This window comes from Scleropages formosus, chromosome 4 (genome assembly GCF_900964775.1).
Source record: "Scleropages formosus chromosome 4, fSclFor1.1, whole genome shotgun sequence".
Classification (NCBI taxonomy): Eukaryota; Metazoa; Chordata; class Actinopteri; order Osteoglossiformes; family Osteoglossidae; genus Scleropages; species Scleropages formosus.
In genome coordinates, this window is record NC_041809.1 from 33,545,785 (window position 1) to 33,567,255 (window position 21,471).

At 45.2% G+C, this 21,471-nt stretch overlaps 3 protein-coding genes across 3 annotated transcripts; 2 read left to right on the plus strand and 1 right to left on the minus strand.

Annotated features, from left to right (window-relative positions):
* Window positions 1-5,175: 5,175 nt before the first annotated feature.
* plac8l1 (PLAC8 like 1) lies at window positions 5,176-9,120 on the minus strand. The gene is made up of 5 exons (XM_018751880.1): window positions 9,054-9,120; window positions 7,793-7,909; window positions 7,296-7,504; window positions 6,585-6,721; window positions 5,176-5,390 (listed from the first exon to the last, which is right to left on the minus strand). Exons 2-5 carry the CDS (start codon window positions 7,825-7,827, stop codon window positions 5,259-5,261), a joined length of 513 nt encoding a protein of 170 aa, XP_018607396.1. The 5' UTR covers window positions 7,828-7,909; window positions 9,054-9,120; the 3' UTR covers window positions 5,176-5,258.
* A 3,380-nt stretch (window positions 9,121-12,500) lies between these two features.
* On the plus strand, window positions 12,501-18,447 carry LOC108934159 (RNA-binding protein 27-like). The gene is made up of 7 exons (XM_018751690.2): window positions 12,501-12,552; window positions 13,616-13,698; window positions 14,058-14,124; window positions 15,430-15,608; window positions 16,487-16,693; window positions 17,167-17,376; window positions 18,377-18,447. The coding sequence occupies exons 3-7, from the start codon at window positions 14,060-14,062 to the stop codon at window positions 18,445-18,447; spliced, it is 732 nt and encodes a 243-aa protein (XP_018607206.2). The 5' UTR covers window positions 12,501-12,552; window positions 13,616-13,698; window positions 14,058-14,059.
* Window positions 18,448-19,087: 640 nt separating this feature from the next.
* Window positions 19,088-21,265, plus strand: LOC108934158 (RNA-binding protein 27-like). Its single transcript, XM_029251117.1, has 5 exons — window positions 19,088-19,176; window positions 19,765-20,022; window positions 20,718-20,792; window positions 20,941-21,075; window positions 21,254-21,265. Exons 2-5 carry the CDS (start codon window positions 19,768-19,770, stop codon window positions 21,263-21,265), a joined length of 477 nt encoding a protein of 158 aa, XP_029106950.1. The 5' UTR covers window positions 19,088-19,176; window positions 19,765-19,767.
* Window positions 21,266-21,471: the final 206 nt, after the last annotated feature.

Here is a 21,471-nt window from a genome sequence, read left to right on the forward strand (position 1 = left end):
ATTATTCAGCTTACAGGGCAGATTAAAGTCATTTAATTCCCTTTCTGAGCTTTTACAGGAGAGCTGGACTCAGCTTTCCAGGACAGTAGCTGAATAGCCTTAACAAAGGGTCCCCTCAGGCTCTATTTCCTGTAAGACACAATGCGTTCCTGTCAATAGGAGGAGTGACTGGGGTTTAAACCTCTCTCTGGTTGATGAGATGTCAGTGGAGTCTCCCGAGGACTGCATGAACCTTTTAAACCGTGGGCAATTTTTTCTGACTTTTCACCTGAAGTCGAGAGGTTTCTTATTCAGGAAAAACATGCACAGTAGCTGGTGCACGTGAGCTATCTAACAAAACCCTGTTTTAAACTAGTAAATCAGTGCATGTTCATTGCTCGAGCACGTTCCTGAAAACTCATCGTTTGCTTTTGATTGCTTACAATCTGCAAATTTATGAACTGTATGAACATACAGAGATACGCCTGATGATGGACAGCAGTCTGTGTATTAAGGTATCACACTAACATGAGGCTTTTGTCAAATGCTGGGAAATAAAACAGAAAACAGAATGAAATAAGAACAGAGTCCAGAAAGAGTGTGTTGAAACAACCATGGGAGGCGTCCCCTCTGGCTGCTGCAGAATTCCACACCCTCCACCCACATAATGACCACCTCCGCACTCCGGGTGTACATTTACATTATTTATTTTCCAGATCCTTCTCTCCAAAGCGACGTACATCTCTGAAAAGAACGCAAAAAGCGCATCGCAAGAACAGAAGGAGAGATTCGGATGCGGATGCGTGATTTACGTCTGCCCTTCAAGGAAGGGCAGGAAGCCATTGGAGAGGGGAGTCGCCGAATCGGCCCGTGTTCTCCTGCGGTCTTTCCGTTCGGAGTTCCGCTTCGTCCTTGCCGGCGCTGAATGACGTGCGATCCATAATTTTGTGTTTGTCTGGTGTTCAAGTCATCATTTCAACCGCTGTCAATAAACTCCGCACCTGAGGTCGTCACACTCGCCTCTCCCCATGCCTTGACACGTGTAATACAGCTGTGAAATAAGTGGCAGAAGTAAAGTTGTCAAGGTGTCCCCATGTGTGATTTCCTTTCTTCAGGATTATACTTGAGGCCCAGGGGGCCCCGATGATTAACAGGCAACAGCGGCTCCTTCGCTCCCGTCTCGGCACACAGCCCTGGAAATCCACTCGGGCCCCAGTTGCCCATCTCAACGGGGGTGTCGCTCACTTCGCACTTTGCTCTCGTGATTTTACAGATTTCCATCCGGCTCCCTCTCCCAGAGAGCGCACAGCTGCGCTCGACTGCTCACATCCCCCAGCAATATTAGGGTTGCGCCATAACCTTGTTATTTTACAAGGGAAATAAAAGACACGTTTCAAAATACACAGAGTTAGTGGATTTCTTAAAATGTATATTTTTACATGCTGGTTGTTTCAGGGTAACATTAATCAGACCAGTCTGGATCTGAAACCATAATTGAGAATATAACCTTCAAACAATCTGTACCGTACATAATTTTTTGAAGGACTTAGGTGCTGTATTCATTTATTTTTTAGCAATAAGTTAAATATGTCTGGGATTATTTTAAACATTTATGAACTTGCTTCATAAACCTACTGAAAAATGTGAGATTCCGTAGTCCGTCCTTAATGCGGCAGGTAGACGAGGGCTGAGCTACTAATTCCGTTTATAATTTATGCAGAGAATTAACAAACAATTTTCCTCTTGTCTGTCATAATAATTGCATGACACAATAAACTACTTTGAGTGCATTAAGAAACGGGAACAAGAGTGAGCCATTTGTATTCCTAAATTACATTATGAATGTATATTAAATGGAGTAATAAGCTATGACAGTAATGAAGGCCAGATTACCTTTGAAGAGTCACTGCGCTGATTTCACTGAGAGTTAATTTCTTCATTTTGTCTCCTGCGAGAGCAAATAGAGTTACCGCAATGTACGTTTTTCTGTTTTGCTTTGCTGGTAGCCATTAATGCAGCTTTTGTTAAATCTTGCAGAACCGCAGAAAACATTTTTCGTCGGTCACAGAGCAAAAAAAAAAAAAGAAAAAAAAAAAACATTTTTGATGATTTTTATGCACACATAAAGGCACGGTTATCTGCTGTGTTTATAACTTATTAGCACATGTCATAGTCATTTATATGAGGCAAACTAAATAAACGTAATTGCGCCTGCCAGTTTCAGCTTCGCCTCACGAGTCACCGCTAGGATCCAGTTTCCATCTGGATGCCGCACCTTACGCTGTCCACTTGTTACCACGTTGGACCGTTGAGTGACGTCCGTATTCAATTGCACATGACAGCGTATCAAGAGCATCAATAGAACAAACGAGTACTTTAATTACAACTAATGCGCAATTGTCCTCTCGGAAAAGTGCAATGACTAATGATACAAAGCAACAAGAGAGTTGCAGTTCCCGTCTATTCCGGATGCTCTTATTTGCATCCTAAGTCGCATTCATGCACCCTTGTGCCTTGATCTTCAGCCTCTGACATATTAGCTCATGGAAAACTCCAGAGCCTGCGCTGTTTGATACGGGAGTTGGGATGCCGAGGCTGCGCTGCCCTCTGCCGGTCCTCCCTGAACACCGAATGGATCATCAGTGGATGAATTCCGGAATCGGGGGTATGGCTGTCAAGCTGAACGTAACACCTGGTCTGTCTAAAACTATGTAGAAAACATTTGGCCTAAGCCTAGTCTGAGCTTTAACAGCATGCACAGCGCATGTACGAAGGCTTCTGGATTGTTTCCAAATGGGTATTAACTTCCCAATACACAAGCACGTGAATAAGTAGCTTTATCCACGCTATCTCCAGCCATCTCGACTTCTATCCTGACACTGGATACGGAAGGAAACTGGGAGGAAAGAGTCAGGCTGGCGTCGTGCAACTCCACCTCACTTTATTCCAACTCACGTGCAAGTCTCGACAGCTCCTTAGAACGTCAGACGAACGCATCCCCAAGCAACCCCTCTACGGATAACCCACTCGGGGAAAGCACTCCCAAGGAGGGCAGAAGAAGTGATTCGAGGACATGCCGAAGGGCTCCCCGAAGTCCTCTTTGAGATCAACACCACAACCTGGGAAACCCTGGCACTGAAGCGTCCGGCATGGCGCAGCCTCATTGACAAAGGTCGACAAACCGCCGAGGCGAGGGGAGCCGCTGAGGCTCAAAGAAAACGTGAGCTTCGAAAGTCCGGAGCCGCTCACGCATCATCGATAGTGTGCTCACGTGTCTGCCCATCGAGCAGCGCTTCATCGACTGCGATGGATGAGCAGCCATATCCACACCAAAATGTTTCCAAACGTGATTGTCGCGGCAATTCCGTCAGTGCACAATTTTTGTTTCCGGAAGCGATACCGTAATTCCGTAAGAAATCGTAAGAAAAAAAACCCGCGACTGCTACATGTTGGAACGTGACCGCACGTGGAGTCATATCAGTGTTCGAGGAGGTTTTCCACAGTGAAGAAGTTCATACATTTGGGTTCATTTCACTGGGGGAGTCTCATAGCTGGTAGGTTTGGGCGAAACCGCATGCTGATGCTGCACCGGCAGAAGTTAAGATTTATTGCTTCTAAAAGACGTGTGCAGAGATCCACAATGCTTCGCTGCGATGGAGAGATGTGTTTACCGAGCAGCGAAATCGTGCAGCGGACATGCGATGCTTTTGAATTCAGCCGCTGAGGACCGTGTGCTCCTCCAAGCCCATCCTGCCCAGCTCCGATGAGGACTCACACAGGCCTGGAGCAGAAATGAGGCAGCGAGGGCCCGAGTGGGGGACATTCATAATGAGGCGTGCATACACAGAAAGGACACGACCCTTGATGGCACCGCAGGGGAAGCAGATGGTGCTGTGATTAAGCAGCAAGATTTGACTCCGAAAAGGTCACGGGTTCAAATCCCAGGAGGGGACGTGCTGCAGTACCCTTGAGAATGCTACTTAAGCCCGAAACACTTCAGTACAATGTCCAGCTGTGTAAATGGGAGTAACTGTGACAGAAAGAGTAAGCTGAGCAAATACATAAGCAAAAGCCATGTAATAAATCATGAAGGTTCTCTGCCAGCCAGCCCAGAAAGGGCTTCGTCAGCAATCTCAGTCCAACACTTACGGCTACTAGCTCTGCTGGCGGGGAGACCAGTGTTCTGGCCAGCGGACTCTGCTCCCGAACGGTGCCGGACACCGTCAAAGCAGGTGCAGTTGCGCCGCAGGTCTGAGAAATTACACCTGGAACGATTGACTGAATGTTTAGCGAACGCCACTATAAATAAAGTGGATTTAGTACGAACAGCTGTTAGTTAACAAATAAACCCATGAACTGCCAATGAATAAATCAGTGTTCAATCACTGCAATAGTCAAATAACTGTCCTACTCCTCCAAAGCTGCCTTGATGCATATTTTCTAGGAAGCTCTCATTTTATTTAATAAGTAATGCCAAAGCTGTCTTTTATGAACTAATTCCATTTTTTGGCTCAGCTGAGGCTTAAGTTAGATGGAAGTTGTGATGTTTGTCTCTGGAAATGTTTATTTTCACTGAATCGTGTCTGTTTATATTGCAGTTTTAAACTTTACCTTTTGAAACATCTGGATGTTTGCTGATGTGTTCCTGGTTTTGATACCTGATGTTGTCCAGAATACCACCTGGTACCTCTCAATGAACCATGTTGAGCTTCAGCAAAGAATTTTGAGCCTGCATTTTGGTGCCAAGACCTTCTGTGATGAGAATAAATCCACAAATACACAAATATATATTCGGTAAAATAACCTTTTATTTCATTCGTTAACAAAGGGTGTTGCAATATGTCCAACAAAAACAAATACATTTCTTTGGATTTTCAGTACTTTCAATGTTAACTGAATTCCAGAACAAAAAAAAAAAATAAAAATTGACACTTTCTGCAATTGATCATTGATTTTCACACCTATGTCTTATAGTTCTGCCTTGAACCTGAATTTATTGGATTTATAGACGTCCAGAATGTGAAGGACCCGAGTAAATATCCACCTCCTGGCACAGAGGATAAAATAACTGACTTCACACAAAAAGGTCATTGTAGGTCATAAGAGCTGTACATCCAACAAACGTTTCGCATGAAAAGTCAAGTGTGATACCTGACGATACATTAAATTTAATCCAGTTGAAAACTGTGTGTTGTTATTTATTCGGAAAGCTTTGAAATGGCCCTCCGAGCGGTTGCCGCGATTCTACCCGTGATGCTCTCGCCCAAGCGGACGGACCTTCATGAGCTCTGCAGCATCGTGGACACCTGGTACACCTGGCTGCTCAGCCTCCTCTTCATCTCGCGGATCATTTGGCACACCGCCAGAGGGTAGCAGCAGTACACAGCCAGCCAGTCCTCGCACACGCTGCCCTGCGGGAAGGGTTCAAAGGTCCCTTCAACAAATATGGCCAACCAGCTGACAAAGCCATCGAGATCTGCGCCGAGTCTCACCGCGTGTGCCGCACGTGCACTTCCAGCCCTCCTGCTCTATCGCTGCCATAGCATAACGCACAGCCAGGCAGTATTCCTCACAAGGGTTACATCTAACGAAAGCGAGTCGGAGACGGCGCGGAACAAAGAGTAATCAAAAAGGAACATGTATTCGAAGACAGGTTCGCTATGTCGAGACCCCGCTCCTGATGGGAAACGTGGCCGGAACTGAATTCCAATAAAAGTGTTATTTGAAGTGTGGCGGCACGGTGGCACAGCGTATAGCGCTGCTGCTTTACTGCGCCTGCATGGTGCAAGAGGACAGGGGTTTGATCGCTGCTCAGTCTGTGTGGAGTTTTAATGTTCTCCCCATGTCTGTGTGGGTTTCCTCCAAGTGCTCTGGTTTCCTACCACACTCCAAAGACATGCTGTTCAGGTTCACCCGTAGTGTGTGAGTGACAGAGAAAGTGTGTTCCACTGATGTATGGATGAGTGACCCAGTGTAAGTAGCGTATCTAGCAGTGTAAGTCACCATGGTGAAGAAGGTGTGTGGGCTCAGAACACTACATAGAGTTCATTGGAAGTCACTTTGGAGAAAAGTGTCTGCCAAGTGAATAAATGTAAAATTTCAGTATATAAATGACTTGACTCTTGAGATCAGTGTACATTTCCAGTAAAAGGTCTAACAGCAGTGCTGTATACTGTAGGACACTATGATGGGGCAATAAGGCAGAGCCTGCTATACAGTCATGGTCAGGTAGTAAAGTGAGAGAATCGAATTGGCGAAAAGCGTCTGCTAAATAAATAAGCGAAAAATTGCAACACTGCTCCTCCCTATCTGCCGTCCTGTCAGCTTTGTGTTGTAAAGTTTACTACAAGTGGGTTCTCACTGGGGTTATGGTTGGGGGGTGGCTGGTACTGTAGTGGTTAGAGCTACGGCCCTTGCATCAAAAGGTCGCTGCTTTAAATTTCACCTCCAGCTGTAGCACCACTGAGCAAGAAACCCACCCCAAACTGCCCCAGCAACATTACCAACCCATATACCAACCCAGGTAAATACTTGTTGGTAGATCAACATTGTAAGTCACTTTGGTGAAAAGCCTCAGCTTACAGAATAACTGTCAGTGAACTTACCCTTATCTTGAATCTCTCCCTAATGCCCACACGCATGGCAAACGTGGACCCAGGGAGCAGCGGAAGACACAAACACTCTCCATACTGGTGCGCCAAATTGAGGTCCAGGCAGCAGGGGACAAAGGCACCTAGGAGGCCTGAAAGACAACATCAAAGATAAGTGGAGATGTACTGAAACACTCTGAGATCACTTTATACGGAATAGTTTGGGTTTTTGGGCACAGTTATTAACATAAAAATAAATATGTGGAGTGCTATTTAAAGGCCGCAGACTTTTACATTACATTTATTTATTTAGCAGACACTTTTGTCCAAAGCGACTTCCAACGAACTCTATGTAGTGTTACCAGCCCACACACCTTATTCACTGCGGTCACTTACACTGCTAGATACACTGCTTACACTGGGTCACTCATCCATACATTAATAGAACACACACACACTCTCTGTCACTCACACACTATGGGGGAACCTGAACAGCATGTCTTTGGAGTGTGGGAGGAAACCAGAGCACCCAGCAGAAACCCACGCAGACACAGGGAGAACATGCAAACTCCACATAGACTGAACGGAGATCGAACCCACATCCTCTCACACCACCCGGGCGCTGTGAGACAGCAGCACTACTGGCATTCGTATGTTGTGCCTAATTAGGTTGATCTCGCTCATCATTTGTAGGGAAATACGGAAAATGTGAAGTTGGCCTCTTACATGTGGTCATGTCCCCACACACGTTAAAGAGCCCCGTGCTCCAGCCACCTCCGGTCTGAGTTATGGTTGTCATGGTTGTTGTGGTGACTCCCAGGCCAGGCTGCTCAGTGACGGTTAGGTCCACCTTGCCTCCCGGTTGCTCCTGCATGCTCCCTGTCTGAGAAGCAGCTTCTTCAGCTGCAGCGCTGGTGGGGAAGTCACCCGAGGTGCTGAGAAAATAGAGGTCTGGCTAAGATTTCCTAAAAGCAGCATTTCTAGACAAAGACTTTCACTGTAAATAAAAATGGCGCAAAGAGAAATGTATAACACGAGTAAAGATGAGCCAGCGCATAGACATAAATACTAAATCAAAACTGCATTCTTCAAATATGCCTGGAGACTAATAAATAACTGAAGAACAAAGTATATTGTTTTGCATAAAACGATGGTTAGTGATTATACGCTATATGAAAAATGCACGGCTCACCTGATGAATCTTAATAAACAAACAAACTTACGCCATTATTGCCGGGATGTCTTCGGTGTCCTGCATGTTCTCTCTCTCTCTGAGGGCTTCGGAGAAGAAGGGTCCGTTCCCGAAGGCGAGGGGGGTACTGCACCAGGGTCTGCTAGTGCTGATAGGGAAGGGATGCGAGGTCGTGCCGGAGCCTGTCTTACACAGATATCACGCTCGTCTTGCCCTGTCATACTCCGGCCCACTGCTACAGCACACCAGGCCGTACCTTCCTGGCTTCCTGCCCAAAACGGACCTAAGGAGGACAGCGCTGAAGGCCTTCTATATTCTACACGCACATTAGCCGAGGCCGCTCGTCCCAAGCGGGGTCGCTGTGAGCCGGAGCCTAACCGGGCAACGCAGGACGTAAGGCTGGAGAGGGAGGGAACACACCCAGGACGAGACGCCAGTTCGTCACAGGGCACCCCAAGCGGGACTCGAACCCCTGACCCCCCAGGGAGTGGGACCTGCGCCCCCGCGCCCCCGCGTCCCCCTTCTATATTCTAGTGTTTATATTTATTCATTTATCTGACACTTTTCTCCAAATGTTACAAAACTATTACATGCGGTAGTATAGTGGTTAGTACTCCTGCCTTTGCTCCAGAGAGTTACAGGTTCAAATCCCCCCTACTGTTGTAGTACCCTTGAGCAATGTACTTACTGTAGAAGTGCTGCAGTACAAATTGCCCAGTAGCATAAAGGGGTGAATAACTATAATACCAACATTGTAAGTTGCCTTGAAGAAAAGCATCAGCTATATGAAATCTACTTACACAGTGGGGTAATTTCACTGGAGCAATTCAGGGTAAGTACCTTGTTCAAGGGTACTAGAGCCAGAGATGAGACTGAAACCTGTAACTTTTGGGTCTAAAGGTAGCAGCTCTAAGCACTACGCGACCAGTTCTACTACACTCTAGACATGCTTCGGCACTGAGGGCTGCCCCACGTGATCCCTAAAACAGAATTTTTTTTATATTCACTGATTATTCATGTAGTAATATAACAAAACACAGTCTTTCACAGTTTCACTCCAATGCAGCCCAAACATGGTAAGACACATTAACCGGTGAAAAATAAACACATAAATAAATGGTCGCATCACCATCACCATCACCATCAAGGCCTCCGAAGGGCCCTCTTTTAAACAATGGTATCCCGACGTCGTCACGTTTCAAACAGATAACAGGATGAAGAGCAAATCATTTCATTGTCATCGGTGAGATTTGGAGCGTTTCGGACTTTTAAATAAAACGTTGCCTGCTTACCCCGAGCACGGGCCGTGGTTGAGCGCGACACACAGACAGAAGACACAACTGCTCTTTTTCACTTTGTTGCAACGGTTTCCCCCCCAGATGCACGTACTCCTGTGGTTGCTCTCACACACCATTTCCTCCTGAGGCGTGTACACTACGCATAAAGCTCGTCCAATTTTGGAGCGCAGTGTCACAGTCGGTGGCAGTCAGACCCACAATATAATGACCTAACTTTTCTTTTTTAAACAGCTTTTATTTCAAGACAAAACACTCCGAAAAAAAAAAAAAATTGTTGTGCAGACAGAAGTTTGTCTCTCTCGCATTTTCCAAAATAAGTGTTCTTTGCTGGAGCTCCATTCAATCCCAAGATCATGGCACAGGTGTCCCCAGCAGCTTGGTGGTGTGAGAGGTCATGGGTTCGATCCTTGCTGTCTGTGGAGTTTGCATTGCTCTCCCCGTGTCTGCATGGGTTTCCTCTGGGTGCTCTGGTTTCCTCTCACACTCCAAAGACATGCTGTTCAGGTTCACCCATAGTGTGTGAGTGACAGAGAGTGTGTGTGTGTTCTATTAATGTATGGATGAGTGACCCAGTGTAAGCAGTGTATCTAGCAGTGTAAGTCACCATGGTGAATAAGGTGTGTGGGCTGATAACACTACATAGAGTTCATTGGAAGTTGCTTTGGACAAAAGTGTCTGATAAATATAAGTATTGGGGAAAAGACACAGACAGTCGTTTAAATCCGCTGAGTGGAATCAGAAAAATGTGTAAGGAGTACATATCGGGAGCATAGATTATATTTACAACAATGTGTGACATCGCAAGCAAAGCACTCAGGTTCTCTTTCTGTCTGACTGAACCGTTCATGACTCATTTTTCAGTTCCCTCACTGAAAAAGCTAAAGAATCCCATAATACTTTAGTTTCTCATTTGACCTGGAGAAGCAGAAAAACCTGTTAAAAAAAAAACGGGAAGAAATAATGTGGCTCAGCTGATGATTTCATCAACTTGCCTCTTTTATTACATGCGCAGAAAGTAAGTTCTATAATGCATATATTGATCTTAATTACTCTTAATTCTGGCAGCTGTCTAGTTATTATTATTATTAATTCTCCATTTATCTGACATTTCTTTCCAAATGAGCTTAGAGTGTCTACAGCAGCTCTCTCGGATATCAGTCTTGGGGAAGAAAACCATCGACCGGCTGGAGTTTAGCAGCAACATGAGGACACAGGCCTTTAGAAATAGCCTCAGAATATAGAATTAAAGCAGTCGGCTCGAGCGCTCGGACTGTTCACCTTCCTCAGAACAGGAAATGGGCCGCCTTGCAGACAGGGTCAAAGTTATTTGCCTTTAAACTACGCAGATGGCTCGGTATGAGTGTGAGCTTCAGCTAATCCAGTGGTGTAAAACCATGAATCAGAGTCAGCTGGCTGCCTTTCACAAGTCAGCTTGGCAAAAACAATGCAGGACATAATTGAAATAAAGCACACTTGTTTTCCTGCCACTGAAGGCGATGAATCAGATGTCAAAAGTGAGACAGGCTTTCATGGCAGGATGAGGGCTGAAATGAGGGCTTTGTTAGTAATTACTTAGAACAGTTTCCCTGGGCAACAGACCTCCTTTATTTTGTCATCTGCTTCTGATGAAACACAATATCTACGTGATGCAACTGCAGAGAGAAAGAGAGAGGAACCACTACATTTTAAAGACACTATATAGTATATTTATTCATTTAGCTCAGACTTTTCTGCAAAGAAGCTTAGAATTTTAGTCTATTTACAATTATTTACCCATTTATATAGCCGGGTAGTTTTACTGGGGCAATTCACGTTTATTCGACACGTTTCTCCAAAGCAATTTACAATGTTAAAATTGTTACAAGTATTTGCCCAGTTCTACAACTAGGTAATTTTTACTGGAGCAATTTATCATAAGGACCTTGCACAGGGGTACTACAGCCAGAGATCAAACCTGCAACCTTTAGAATCAAAGGCAGCAGCTCCAACCACTACACTACCAGCTGTCGCAATCAAGGGTAAGTACCTTGCTCAAGGGTACTATAGCTGGAGATGGGATTTGAACCTACAACCTTTGGATCCAAAGAGAGCCACTCCAAGCACTACACTAACAGCTGCGCCACAACCAGGGCAAATTAGAAACAACATGGCAAATTCAACATGAGAGACACTTGATCGATTGACTGCTGCAGCACAGGGCGCAGAGGGTTCATCTCGACAGAATTATCAGGTATGAAAAGAAATCATTTAGAAATGATACGGCACAGGGACTTAAGATGAGAGCGCTGTGAAAATGATTTATGTTGGCTGTCTCTGTGAGATGCTGGGAGGATCTGATCACGTTCCGGTCTGGCAAAGCAGCAACAGGCTGTGAGACCACCTTGGTGTTCAGGGGAAGAGCGACACTGAGCGAAGTGCAGGTTCAACCAGAAAGGCGGTAGATGGAATCAACCACGAATGACTCCAATCGCAACGGGTGCTTGGAATTTCTCCCAGGCCAGAAGAAGCTCATGGTGATTGCTATTAGCTCTGACTTCACAAGGAGAAGGTATGAGCGAGACAACCCTTTCAATAATTCACTGAACAGAAAGATGAAGAAGCACTTTTTCATGCTGCCAAGGAGCTACAGCTTCATTTACAAAAGCGCCCGGAAATATGTTGCTTGGGGAGCTGCAAAATCTGTCCGATTTTCTGATCAAAATAAAAGCTGAAACTTTATAAACTCTTTAGCCGCATGCTGTATGGGCATGCAAATTTAACACATTGAAAGGGAGGAAACAGAAATGTTTCTGACATTTTTTAAACCTTCCAAGGATGTTTACTGTTCTTCAGTCATTGACCCAACACAGTTTAACAGGCAAATACTGCAGAGCGGTGCCACACTGCCACCTTCTGTACAGCGCAGGTAATGATAGGACTCAACATCTTGGACAGGACTGCAGGGTTTTTTTTATTATTATTCTGTGTGCTTTTATGCAACGTATGAAGGTGAAATACCATTTACTACCACGTAACATAAATTGAAACAAAATGTCTCTATTTTTACAATATTTGACATGCAGGCTGCCGTGCAATTGAATGTAATCAGAGGCAGTTGCTGTCACAGTGCCTTTGGACCCGTATATGATTTATACGAAAAAGATCATTTTATTTTACATACTTGAAGACTTTGTTTTATATTTAGACCTTTGTTATAAGTATAAAATGCAAGAATGCCCATTTAATGAATGCGTATTTGCATGTTCGTCCGATTGAGGACTCTGATTGGTCAATGAGAAAAACGCCCCTTCCAGAAAGGTAGCTGATTGGCTGTTGCTGTGGCACGCTCTGCTCCACGCCCCGTTTGAATGCAGGTCCGCGCCGAGGCGGAATGCCGGCGGTTTGCGAGTGACGGGGACCGCGGAGGTGTCGCTGTGGACACGTGTCTGAACGTTACCGACGATGCGGAGTCACCGAAATCCGGGCTGCTGGTGTCAAGCTTCTTGGGATCCATGTGGGTAGGAAGTGAACAGAGACGGAGACGTGCGCTGTGCGTGTGGACAGTTGTGAGAAGGACTGCTGTGTGTACCGCGTTTTACACCGACGCTGCCGGTTTTGTGCACCTTTTTGTGAAATTTAGTGTCGAAAGTGGTTTCTGGTGGTGGTTACGTGGTTGGATCGATTTGCCGAAGTTACTTCCAGGTGTACATGATTACAGTCCCTGTGTGGTACCTGCCTGGTTGCGCGCGTGAGCTCCTTTTTACTATTTGCGACTCGTGCGAAAAATTGTCACCCTGTAACTGTTTAACACCCGGGTTTTTGGATTTTTAAAATCCAGGAAAATATGTTTTTTCGAGACATTTTTTCCCCGGATCGATTCAAACAGAATCTGGCAACAGACAGTTTATGATCATTTGTCTTCAAGTGTTACATGTGTTATTTCCATGTGACGTGCTGAATAATAATGAAGTAACAGTTTACTTTTCAAATAAGAGTTGTGCAGTAATAGTCCTAATTAACAGACGTACGCGGGGAATGAATCTCTTTCATTATTATTATTATTATTATTATTTTTATTATTATTATTATTATTATTATTATTAACATTATTATTGTTGTTGTTGTTAGCCACATTTTAGACTCTGTAAACCCCCCCGTGCTTGTCAGTGACGCAGCGGTTGCCATGGGTTACGGCGGGATCATAACAACTTGTGAGGTATTGAGGGGACCAAAAAATAGCCATATACACAAGTTAAAACACAAGTGTCTGGGGGACCCGAGGCTGCAGTGGAGGGATTGCACTCACATACTGCCGCTTCTGCTTCCATATCACATCTGCATCTTGAAACACTTCACACAAGGCCAGATGTTCACCAGCAGATTTCATGTAGATTTCAGAATTTTATTATAGAGTTTCATCACTGGAAGGACCGGGTTTCCTGGTCAGGGCTTGCCGTGAGTTTCCCAGTTTTTTTTTTGTGTGTGATAGTTGGAGGATATATTTTGTAAAGTGTGCCAGTCGTGTTTGTCCTATAAGGTGCTTGTGTATTAACTTTTTTTTTTTTTCTCTTCCATAGAATCGCTTTTGGGGGAAAAGATCAACCAGAAAAACATCCGAAGGCTCCGTGTGCTGATCAGCTGGATCCCTTCTTGCTGAAGGGTAAATAACTGGGTCCTTATTCAACTTTTTTACTGTTTTTTTTTTTGGAGGTCAGTTCATTTCTCTTTCCGGCACCACTGGTTTTGTTGAAATTCTTTGGCAAATGTTCAAAAAAGGTGTTTTAAGAGATTCCAGAAGCGGAGGCGAAATTCTCAGCGCAAAATCCATAGGGAAGAAAGGAGGTTCAATCTCTCCATGCTATGTGCAAGTATTTGAAATGACTCACGGAACTCCCTACTGCCTTCGCGTTCGAGCTGCATAGAAAAGCGACGAAATGATAATGTTTAATGCTGGTGATGTGTCTCTGTGGCTCAGGTCATCTCGTCACCAATATCGTGCCTTGTTTTCTCATACTGTAGATATGGCTGAGGGTAGAGATGACAGAAGAAGTCGTCCTTCGAGTAAAATGTTTGACAATGAAACGAGGTTCGTTTCCTTCCTTCTTTCTTTTTGCTCTTTAATTCATCACACTATGCAGTTACATTTACATTTATATTTATTCATTTAGCTGACGCTTTTCTCCAAAGCGACTTACAATGTTGAGGTTACAATTATTTACCCATTTATACAGCTGGGTAATTACAGTCCTACTTTTTATAAGGTGATCTTTCTTTTAGCATATGCTTGTGATATGAAAACAGAATAACTGAAGTGTTTAAGACGTATGGATGAGTGACCCATTGTAAGTAGTGTATCTAGCAGTGTAAGTCACTGTAGTGAATAAGGTGTGTGGGCTGATGACACTACATAGAGTTCATTGGAAGTCGCTTTGGAGAAAAACATCTGCTAAATATGCACACACACTGGCTGAAGCCGCTTGTCCCAAGCGGGGTCGCGGCGAGCCAGAGCCTAACCCAGCAACTCAGAGCACAAGGAGACACACCCAGGATGGGACGCCAGTCCATCGCAAGGCACCCCAAGCAGGACTTGAACCCCAGACCCACCAGAGAGCAGGACCCAGCCAAACCCGCTGTGCCACCGCGGCCCCCGTGTGCTAAATAAATAAATGTAAATGTAAAATGTGTAAGCAAGAATGTTAAGTTACTTTTATTATTTTTAATGTACAAACCGTACTTTCTGATGTCATTCTCAAACTCACGATGCTACTTGTGTTTGAGTGCATCAAAACCATTCTCAAAAATGGAACGTAGGATTATATTGGAAGTGCTGGTGTCCGATACACACCTTCTTTCTATTGTGAAAATTATTCTTTTATAGCAGAATATGCTTATGCTATGTGGGAAGGAAACAAATGTGTTGGTACCCCCCTCCTTTCCACACACACACACACACACACACACACACACACACACACACACACACACTCACTGTCTGAAACCACTTGTCCCAAGCGGGGTCGCGGTGAACCGGAGCCTAACTCAGCAACACAGGGCACAAGGCTGGAGGGAGAGGGGACGCACCCAGGACGGGATGCCGGTCTGCCGTAAGGCACCCCAAGCAGGACTTGAATCCCAGACCCGCCATACTGTCCACAGAACCCAGTTATATGAATTTCAAAACAGTTAAATTGTATGTGTAAAAATACCTATTAAATGGGCAAAACCCCCATTATATTGGGCCAACGGCCTGTTTTTGAGACAGAGGATACTTGTTTTCATATGCTGCTACAATTCTGCAGGGAATGAGTATATCTATGAATTATAATTCATACATAATTATGTGAGAATACACTGCAGTGCTGATTAATCTAAGGGTTGCGTGGGTGCATAGGGCTCTCTGCAATTGGAAGAGACTTGACCGCAAAAGAAAGTGCCACAGGAAGGGCAGCAAGGGGTACAACCAGCGCAAGGGCGTTTGTGGTCCGACTCGGAGCAGGAGCAGGAGCAGGAGCCGAGGCAGGAGCAGGCGCAGATGCAGGAGCAAGGGCAGGAGCAGGGGTAGGAGCCGGGGTAAGAGTTCAGACCGGGAGAGGACTTGTGGGATAATTGAAAAAGCCCCGGGGGACCAGCACCACCACTAATCCTTCACAAGACAGTTACAGTAGCTGGTGCAGGAATGACAAACGCGGTACAGGTTTCTCTTGCATAATTCGCATAATTCATTCCTGGTAATTTGCCCGTGAGGTGAATTGTTGGCTTCCCCCCAGATGCTCTGGTTTCCTCTCATCGTCCAAAGACACGTTTCACCTTGTGTGCTGCTCGATGTTATGCAATGAGTTGACAGCTTATTACGGTAGTATAGTGGTTAGAACTGCTGCCTTTGGACCCAAAGGTCACAGTTTCATATACCACCTCCAGCTGTAGTAGCCTTGAACAAGGTACTTATCCTTAATTGCTCGAGTAAAATTGCCCAGCCGTATCAATGGGTCAGTAACTGTATTTTAACATTGTAAGTCACTTTGACGGAACGGTCAGCCGAACGAATGTAACATTTTACATTTGTTAGGGTACAAATTACATGTGCTTGTAAGCTTGTGAATTTTCTTAATGTGAGAAGGAAGTCTATCTGGGGAGAATGAAGGTCTCTTCTGGACATGGTAGCCTGTAAAGCAGAATGGTGAAGCCTTATTTCTGCTCTCTTTTCTATTAAGTTTGTGTAGAAAGTGCATTTTGTGGAATGTTCCTGAAACAAACCAGCACTAAACAGGGCTTGAATGAAATGTAAATGTTTTAGTACTACAATAGTGTTCTGGGGCTGCAGTACAGGAGGGTATAGATTTTTTTACGTTTCTTTTCTGAGTTTATACGTAGGTTTTTGTGTAGCGCGTGCCGTTCAACAGGCAAACTATTTGCAGCGTCTGTTGGCCATTTATGTGTTTGTTCTGCAGAACATCGGTCCCAGACCAGCTGGAAGAAAAGGGATCCAAAGGGCCGTAATCCCCTGAAGCCTCTTCCAGCCATGCCATCCACTCAGTCCTGGGTCTCCTCGGTGGGGCTCACCGCAAGCAGCTCCGCCGAGAGCCGGTCTCGTAACCACACCGTTCCAAACGGGGGCAGGAAGGCGGCGCTCAAGCATTGTTGCCGTTACTATGATGGTGAGTTCCAGTGAACTCTATGTAGCGTTATCAGCCCACATACCTTATTCACCGTGGTGACTTACACTGCTAGATACACTACTTACACTGGGTCACTCATCCATACATCAGTGGAACACACACACACACACTCACTCTCTCTGTCAGTCACACTATGGGGGGAACCTGAACAGCATGTCTTTGGACTGTGGGAGGAAACCAGAGCACCCAGCAGAAACCCACACAGACACAGGGAGAACATGCAAACTCCACACAGACTAAGCAGGGACCAAACCCATGTTCTCTCGCACCACTCAGGCTCTGTGAGACTGCAGCGCTACTCGCTGTGCCACCGCTGCCCCTCCAATGGATTTGTTTTTGTGGTTTTTCTTTAGGTCTTTCTGCCGTAATGTTATGACACTAAACGAGTTTCATTTTTTTTAGGTGCGTGTTTGTGCTCATCTCCATTTTTATATTGATTTTCCTCTCTGTAGTGAAGGGAGTCAGTGTCCATGATGAGCTGTGTCCTTTCGATCACGGCAGTGAGTCCATAACAGTGGATGACAGTGCATCGCCCGTGATGAACCCTTTACTGCCTTGGTCCAGCATGTCCTTGCCACCCATTACCACTCTGCCTGTTGGGGTCAGGATGCCAGCAACTCCTCACAACCAGCCCCTACTGCCTGACCCGTTTCCTGGATCTGGTGAGCAAACCCTAAACATCCCACTTTCCTCCCAGAGGAACGATTACCATTGTGCATCAATGCCAGATTCCTTATTGCCTCCCAGTGGGGAAACGCCTTCACATTTATTTAATTTATAAATGGGGTTCGAACCAATGTTTTCTCCGTCATTGGAGACCGAACGGGGTGGTATAGTGGCATGGTGAGTAGTGCTGCTGTCTTCTCTAATGCAACTTCCAACAAACTCTATGTAGTGTTATGAACCCACACACCTTATTCACCACGGTGACTTACACTGGTAGATACACTACTTACACTGGGTCACTCATCCATACATCAGTGGAACACACACACACTCTCTCTCTCTCTGTCACTCACACACTATGGGTGCTGAGCAGCATGTCTTTGGGCTGTGGGAGGAAAGCCACACAGACGGGGAGAGCATGAAAACTCCGCACAGACTGAGCAGGGATTGAACCCATGTCCTCTCACACCACCCAGACACTGTGAGACAGCAGTGCTACTAGCAGTGCTACTTGCTGTGCCAGTGTCCCACCATCCCTCCCTATCTCCTGTATTCCCCTGAGCAAGGTACCTATGCTGGAATGATGCAGTAAGAATACCCTGCTGTATAAACTGGACAAAGGTATCAGTTAAATAAGTGGGTGTGATGGCACAGCAGGTTTACCTGGGTCCTGCTTTTTGGATGGTCTGGGCTTCGAGTCCTGCTTGGGGTGCCTTGTGACAGACTGGTGTCCTGTCCTGGGTGTGTCCTGTCCCTTTCCAGCCTTATGCCCCGTGTTTCCAGGCTAGACTCCAGTTTGCTTTGGCACAAGCAGCTGTGTGTATGTATGTATGTATATATATCATTTAACTAAAGTTACGTACTGTTGGAAGGATGGCAGGCAGTTAAAATTCTTGCTTTAGCATCTGAATAAGTGGTTGCATCCCATGCAGTTTTTTTCCAGCTGTGTAACAGCTCCTTTCTCTGGATATTTTAACTCGCTCCGAAAACTCGGAGGTCAGGAGTCCACGTCTGTGGCCACACCTCGAACCACAACAGCAGGCGGAAGGGCGAGAGGAGGCCCCTAGAGACCCCCGTGCACTTGCCCCTGGAAAAGCTTTGGATGGACAGGTATTTACAGCCCACTTTCTGGCATTTTAATCAAAAATCCTGCACGTGAGCAATATCGTAAATGTCGCTCATTTCCTGAAGGGTGTCAGAAAAAACTTGCTTTGTCTGATTTGATGTTGTTCCCTTCAAAGAGAACTCAAGAGCCAAAATGTAGACTAAAAAACAGTCCTTTATTGGGCTCTTTGTGACACACAGATAAAAAACATTAATCTGCTGATTACAAAAGGCAGGTGCTGTATAGATGAATTATTTTTTTCTCTGAAATTATCCAATGAATATCTATAGGGTGCATGTGTTATGCCTAACTACACTACATAAAGATGGTATTTGTTTTCTTTGTGTAGATTTAAGTAATTCATGTGATGTTTAAATTTTAACTCTGGTATGAGTGTGCATTTCATTTTGGAAAAAATCCCCAGCAATTATGCAACATTTCTAACGTAAGGTCAGCAACAGAAAAAAAAAACAAAAACTGTGTTCTAATGTCATTCTGTGTAGGAAAATTAATTTTCCTCCCCCCCCCCCCCCACATTAGACAAAATTTCAGTGATCAACACATGGACAAGCATCAGAAGCATCGCTGTACGAACACGAAGCTTGAAATCTGCGGAATCCCAAGAGATCTCAACAATGTCAAAAAACTAAATGAATACTTCAGCAAGTTTGGTACCGTCGTCAGTATCGAGGTATGGTGGCTGCCCGTTCTCGCATTGAGTGACACACTCCCAGTTGGTATTTGCAGACCAGTGGAAAGTTGGCAAACATTTTCCTGTTCCCTGCAAACATTTTTCCATCACTTAAATCTGAGATTTAACACAGCGCTACGGTTTGAAAAATGGTCGGATTGCGACTTTATTCAGCCCATACCTGCACCGCGTGGCAATGAGAAGACATTCTGCCTGCCTTTAAAATGAGAGACGTGTAAAAAGTAAACTTGAGGGCAGCAGGGTGGCACAGCAAGTCTCACAGCACCTGGGTGGTGCGAGAGGATGTGAGTTTGATCCTCACTCAACCTGTGTGGAGTTTGCATGTTGTCTGTGTGGGTTTCCTCTGCGTGCTCTGGTTTCCTCCCACACTCCAAAGACATGCTGTGTGTGTGTTCCACTGATGTATGGATGAGTGACCCAGTGTAAGTAGTGTATCTAGCAGTGTAAGTCACCACGGTGAATGAGGTGTGTGGGCTCATAGCACTACACAGAGTTCATTGGAAGTCACTTTGGAGAAAAGCATCTGCTAAATAAATAAATGAAATAATAATGATATGCATATACCAGGTAATGCTCGGTGGCAACCCAGAGGCAGCGCTCATCGAGTACGCAGCCAACGAAGAGGCGGGCCGGGCCATCTCCAGCACAGAAGCTGTGCTCAACAACTACTTCATCAGGCTCCGCTGGTACCAGGAGGACAGTGAGCAGTTGTTTCTGCTGCCACAGCAGAACGTTCCAGTGCCCTGCAGTAACTCGGTCGTGGAGGTGACTTCAGAGTCATCTGGGGAAACTGTTAAAGCTCAGAAAGCCAAGAAGAGGAAGCAGGTAGGTTCCGAACTGTGAAGCTTGGAATTTGTGCAATGCGTTGTATTATTGGCTATAGGTGCATACAGAGAGTAACGTGTGCACACGAGTGTACTTAGCAGTACCAAGACAGGTGCTGAAAGGGTAAGTCCTTAACAACATGGCCTAGTTGGTAGTGTAGAGGTTTGAGCTACTGCTTTGGACCCCCAGGTTGCAGGTTTGATTCCCACTTCTGGCTATAATACCTGTGAGCAAGGTGTTTACCCTAAAAAATGGCTCCTGTAAAATTATGCGATTGTATCAATAGGTAAATCGTTGCAAATTGCTTTGGAGAAAAGTGTCAGATAAGCGAAGTTCTCTTAATGCAGATGCATGGATGACCTCACTACTACATGGATACCATTTGTGCTGTTTAACGCCTATGACAGTTGGTAGAGTAGTGGTTAGGGTTGCTGCCTTTGGATCTGCAGTACCCTTGAGCAAGGTACTTACCGTACATTGCTCCAGAAAAATTACCAAGCTGTATAAAGGAGTAAATAACTACAACTTTACCACTATAAGTTGCTTTGGAGAAAAACCCCAGTTAAAGGAATAAATGTCAATGTTTAGTTACGCCCTTTCACTTGCAGAAATGTGCGTAATACTTTCTGGTGACTTTATCTACTATTCTTGTACTGCAATAAGTGTGTTAGAGAGTGGTTTTGGTCTTGCTTCAGGACACATTAAAGTTACACCAGTACAGGACGAAGAAGAAGCAGGAGATGCTGGAAATTCAGATAAAATGTCAGAAGGTCAGTGGGCTGCGGTGCGGATCTTGTTTAGAAAGGACACTGGAGTCATTTTTAAGTCAACGCAAGTTATTATTGTGCACTTTTGCCCTTCGTCAGCTCGGTTCCTTTTCGTGTCACTTTAGCACGTGTGTTTCGTTCCGCTTCCCAGGCACTTATTAATAAGCTGCAGAAGAACAAGGACATGACGCCAGAGGAGAGAGCCAACGTCATGAAGACGTTCAAGGAGCTCATGGACAAGATTTCCCTGTTAAAGGAGGAACTGAAGCAAGCAGCCAAGACGAATGTAAGTCTCTCTCTGTTCCATGGCATCGCTGTTTTTTTTGTGATCAAACAAGTCGAATAATTTTGCTTTTATAATAAAGGCGCACGGGAGACAAAACTCGGGTGGAGGGACATCCCAGCTTTTTGTCCCGCCATCAGTTTCTCCCACTGCCATGGTGCACTGTGCGCATTTTGGACAGCGTGTTTTTTAAATGCACACTTTTTATACAGGTGGTGCCCGACTTATTATTACGTTCTGCGAAACCCGTCGAAAACATCGTAAGTCGAAAATGCATTCGATACACCTAATGCACACCCCTGCGTGACAGACTGGGAGATGCGAATCGCTGCCGCTGCCCAGCATCATGAGAGAGTATCGCACCGCATATCGGTTGCCCAAGAAAAAAATCAAAATTCG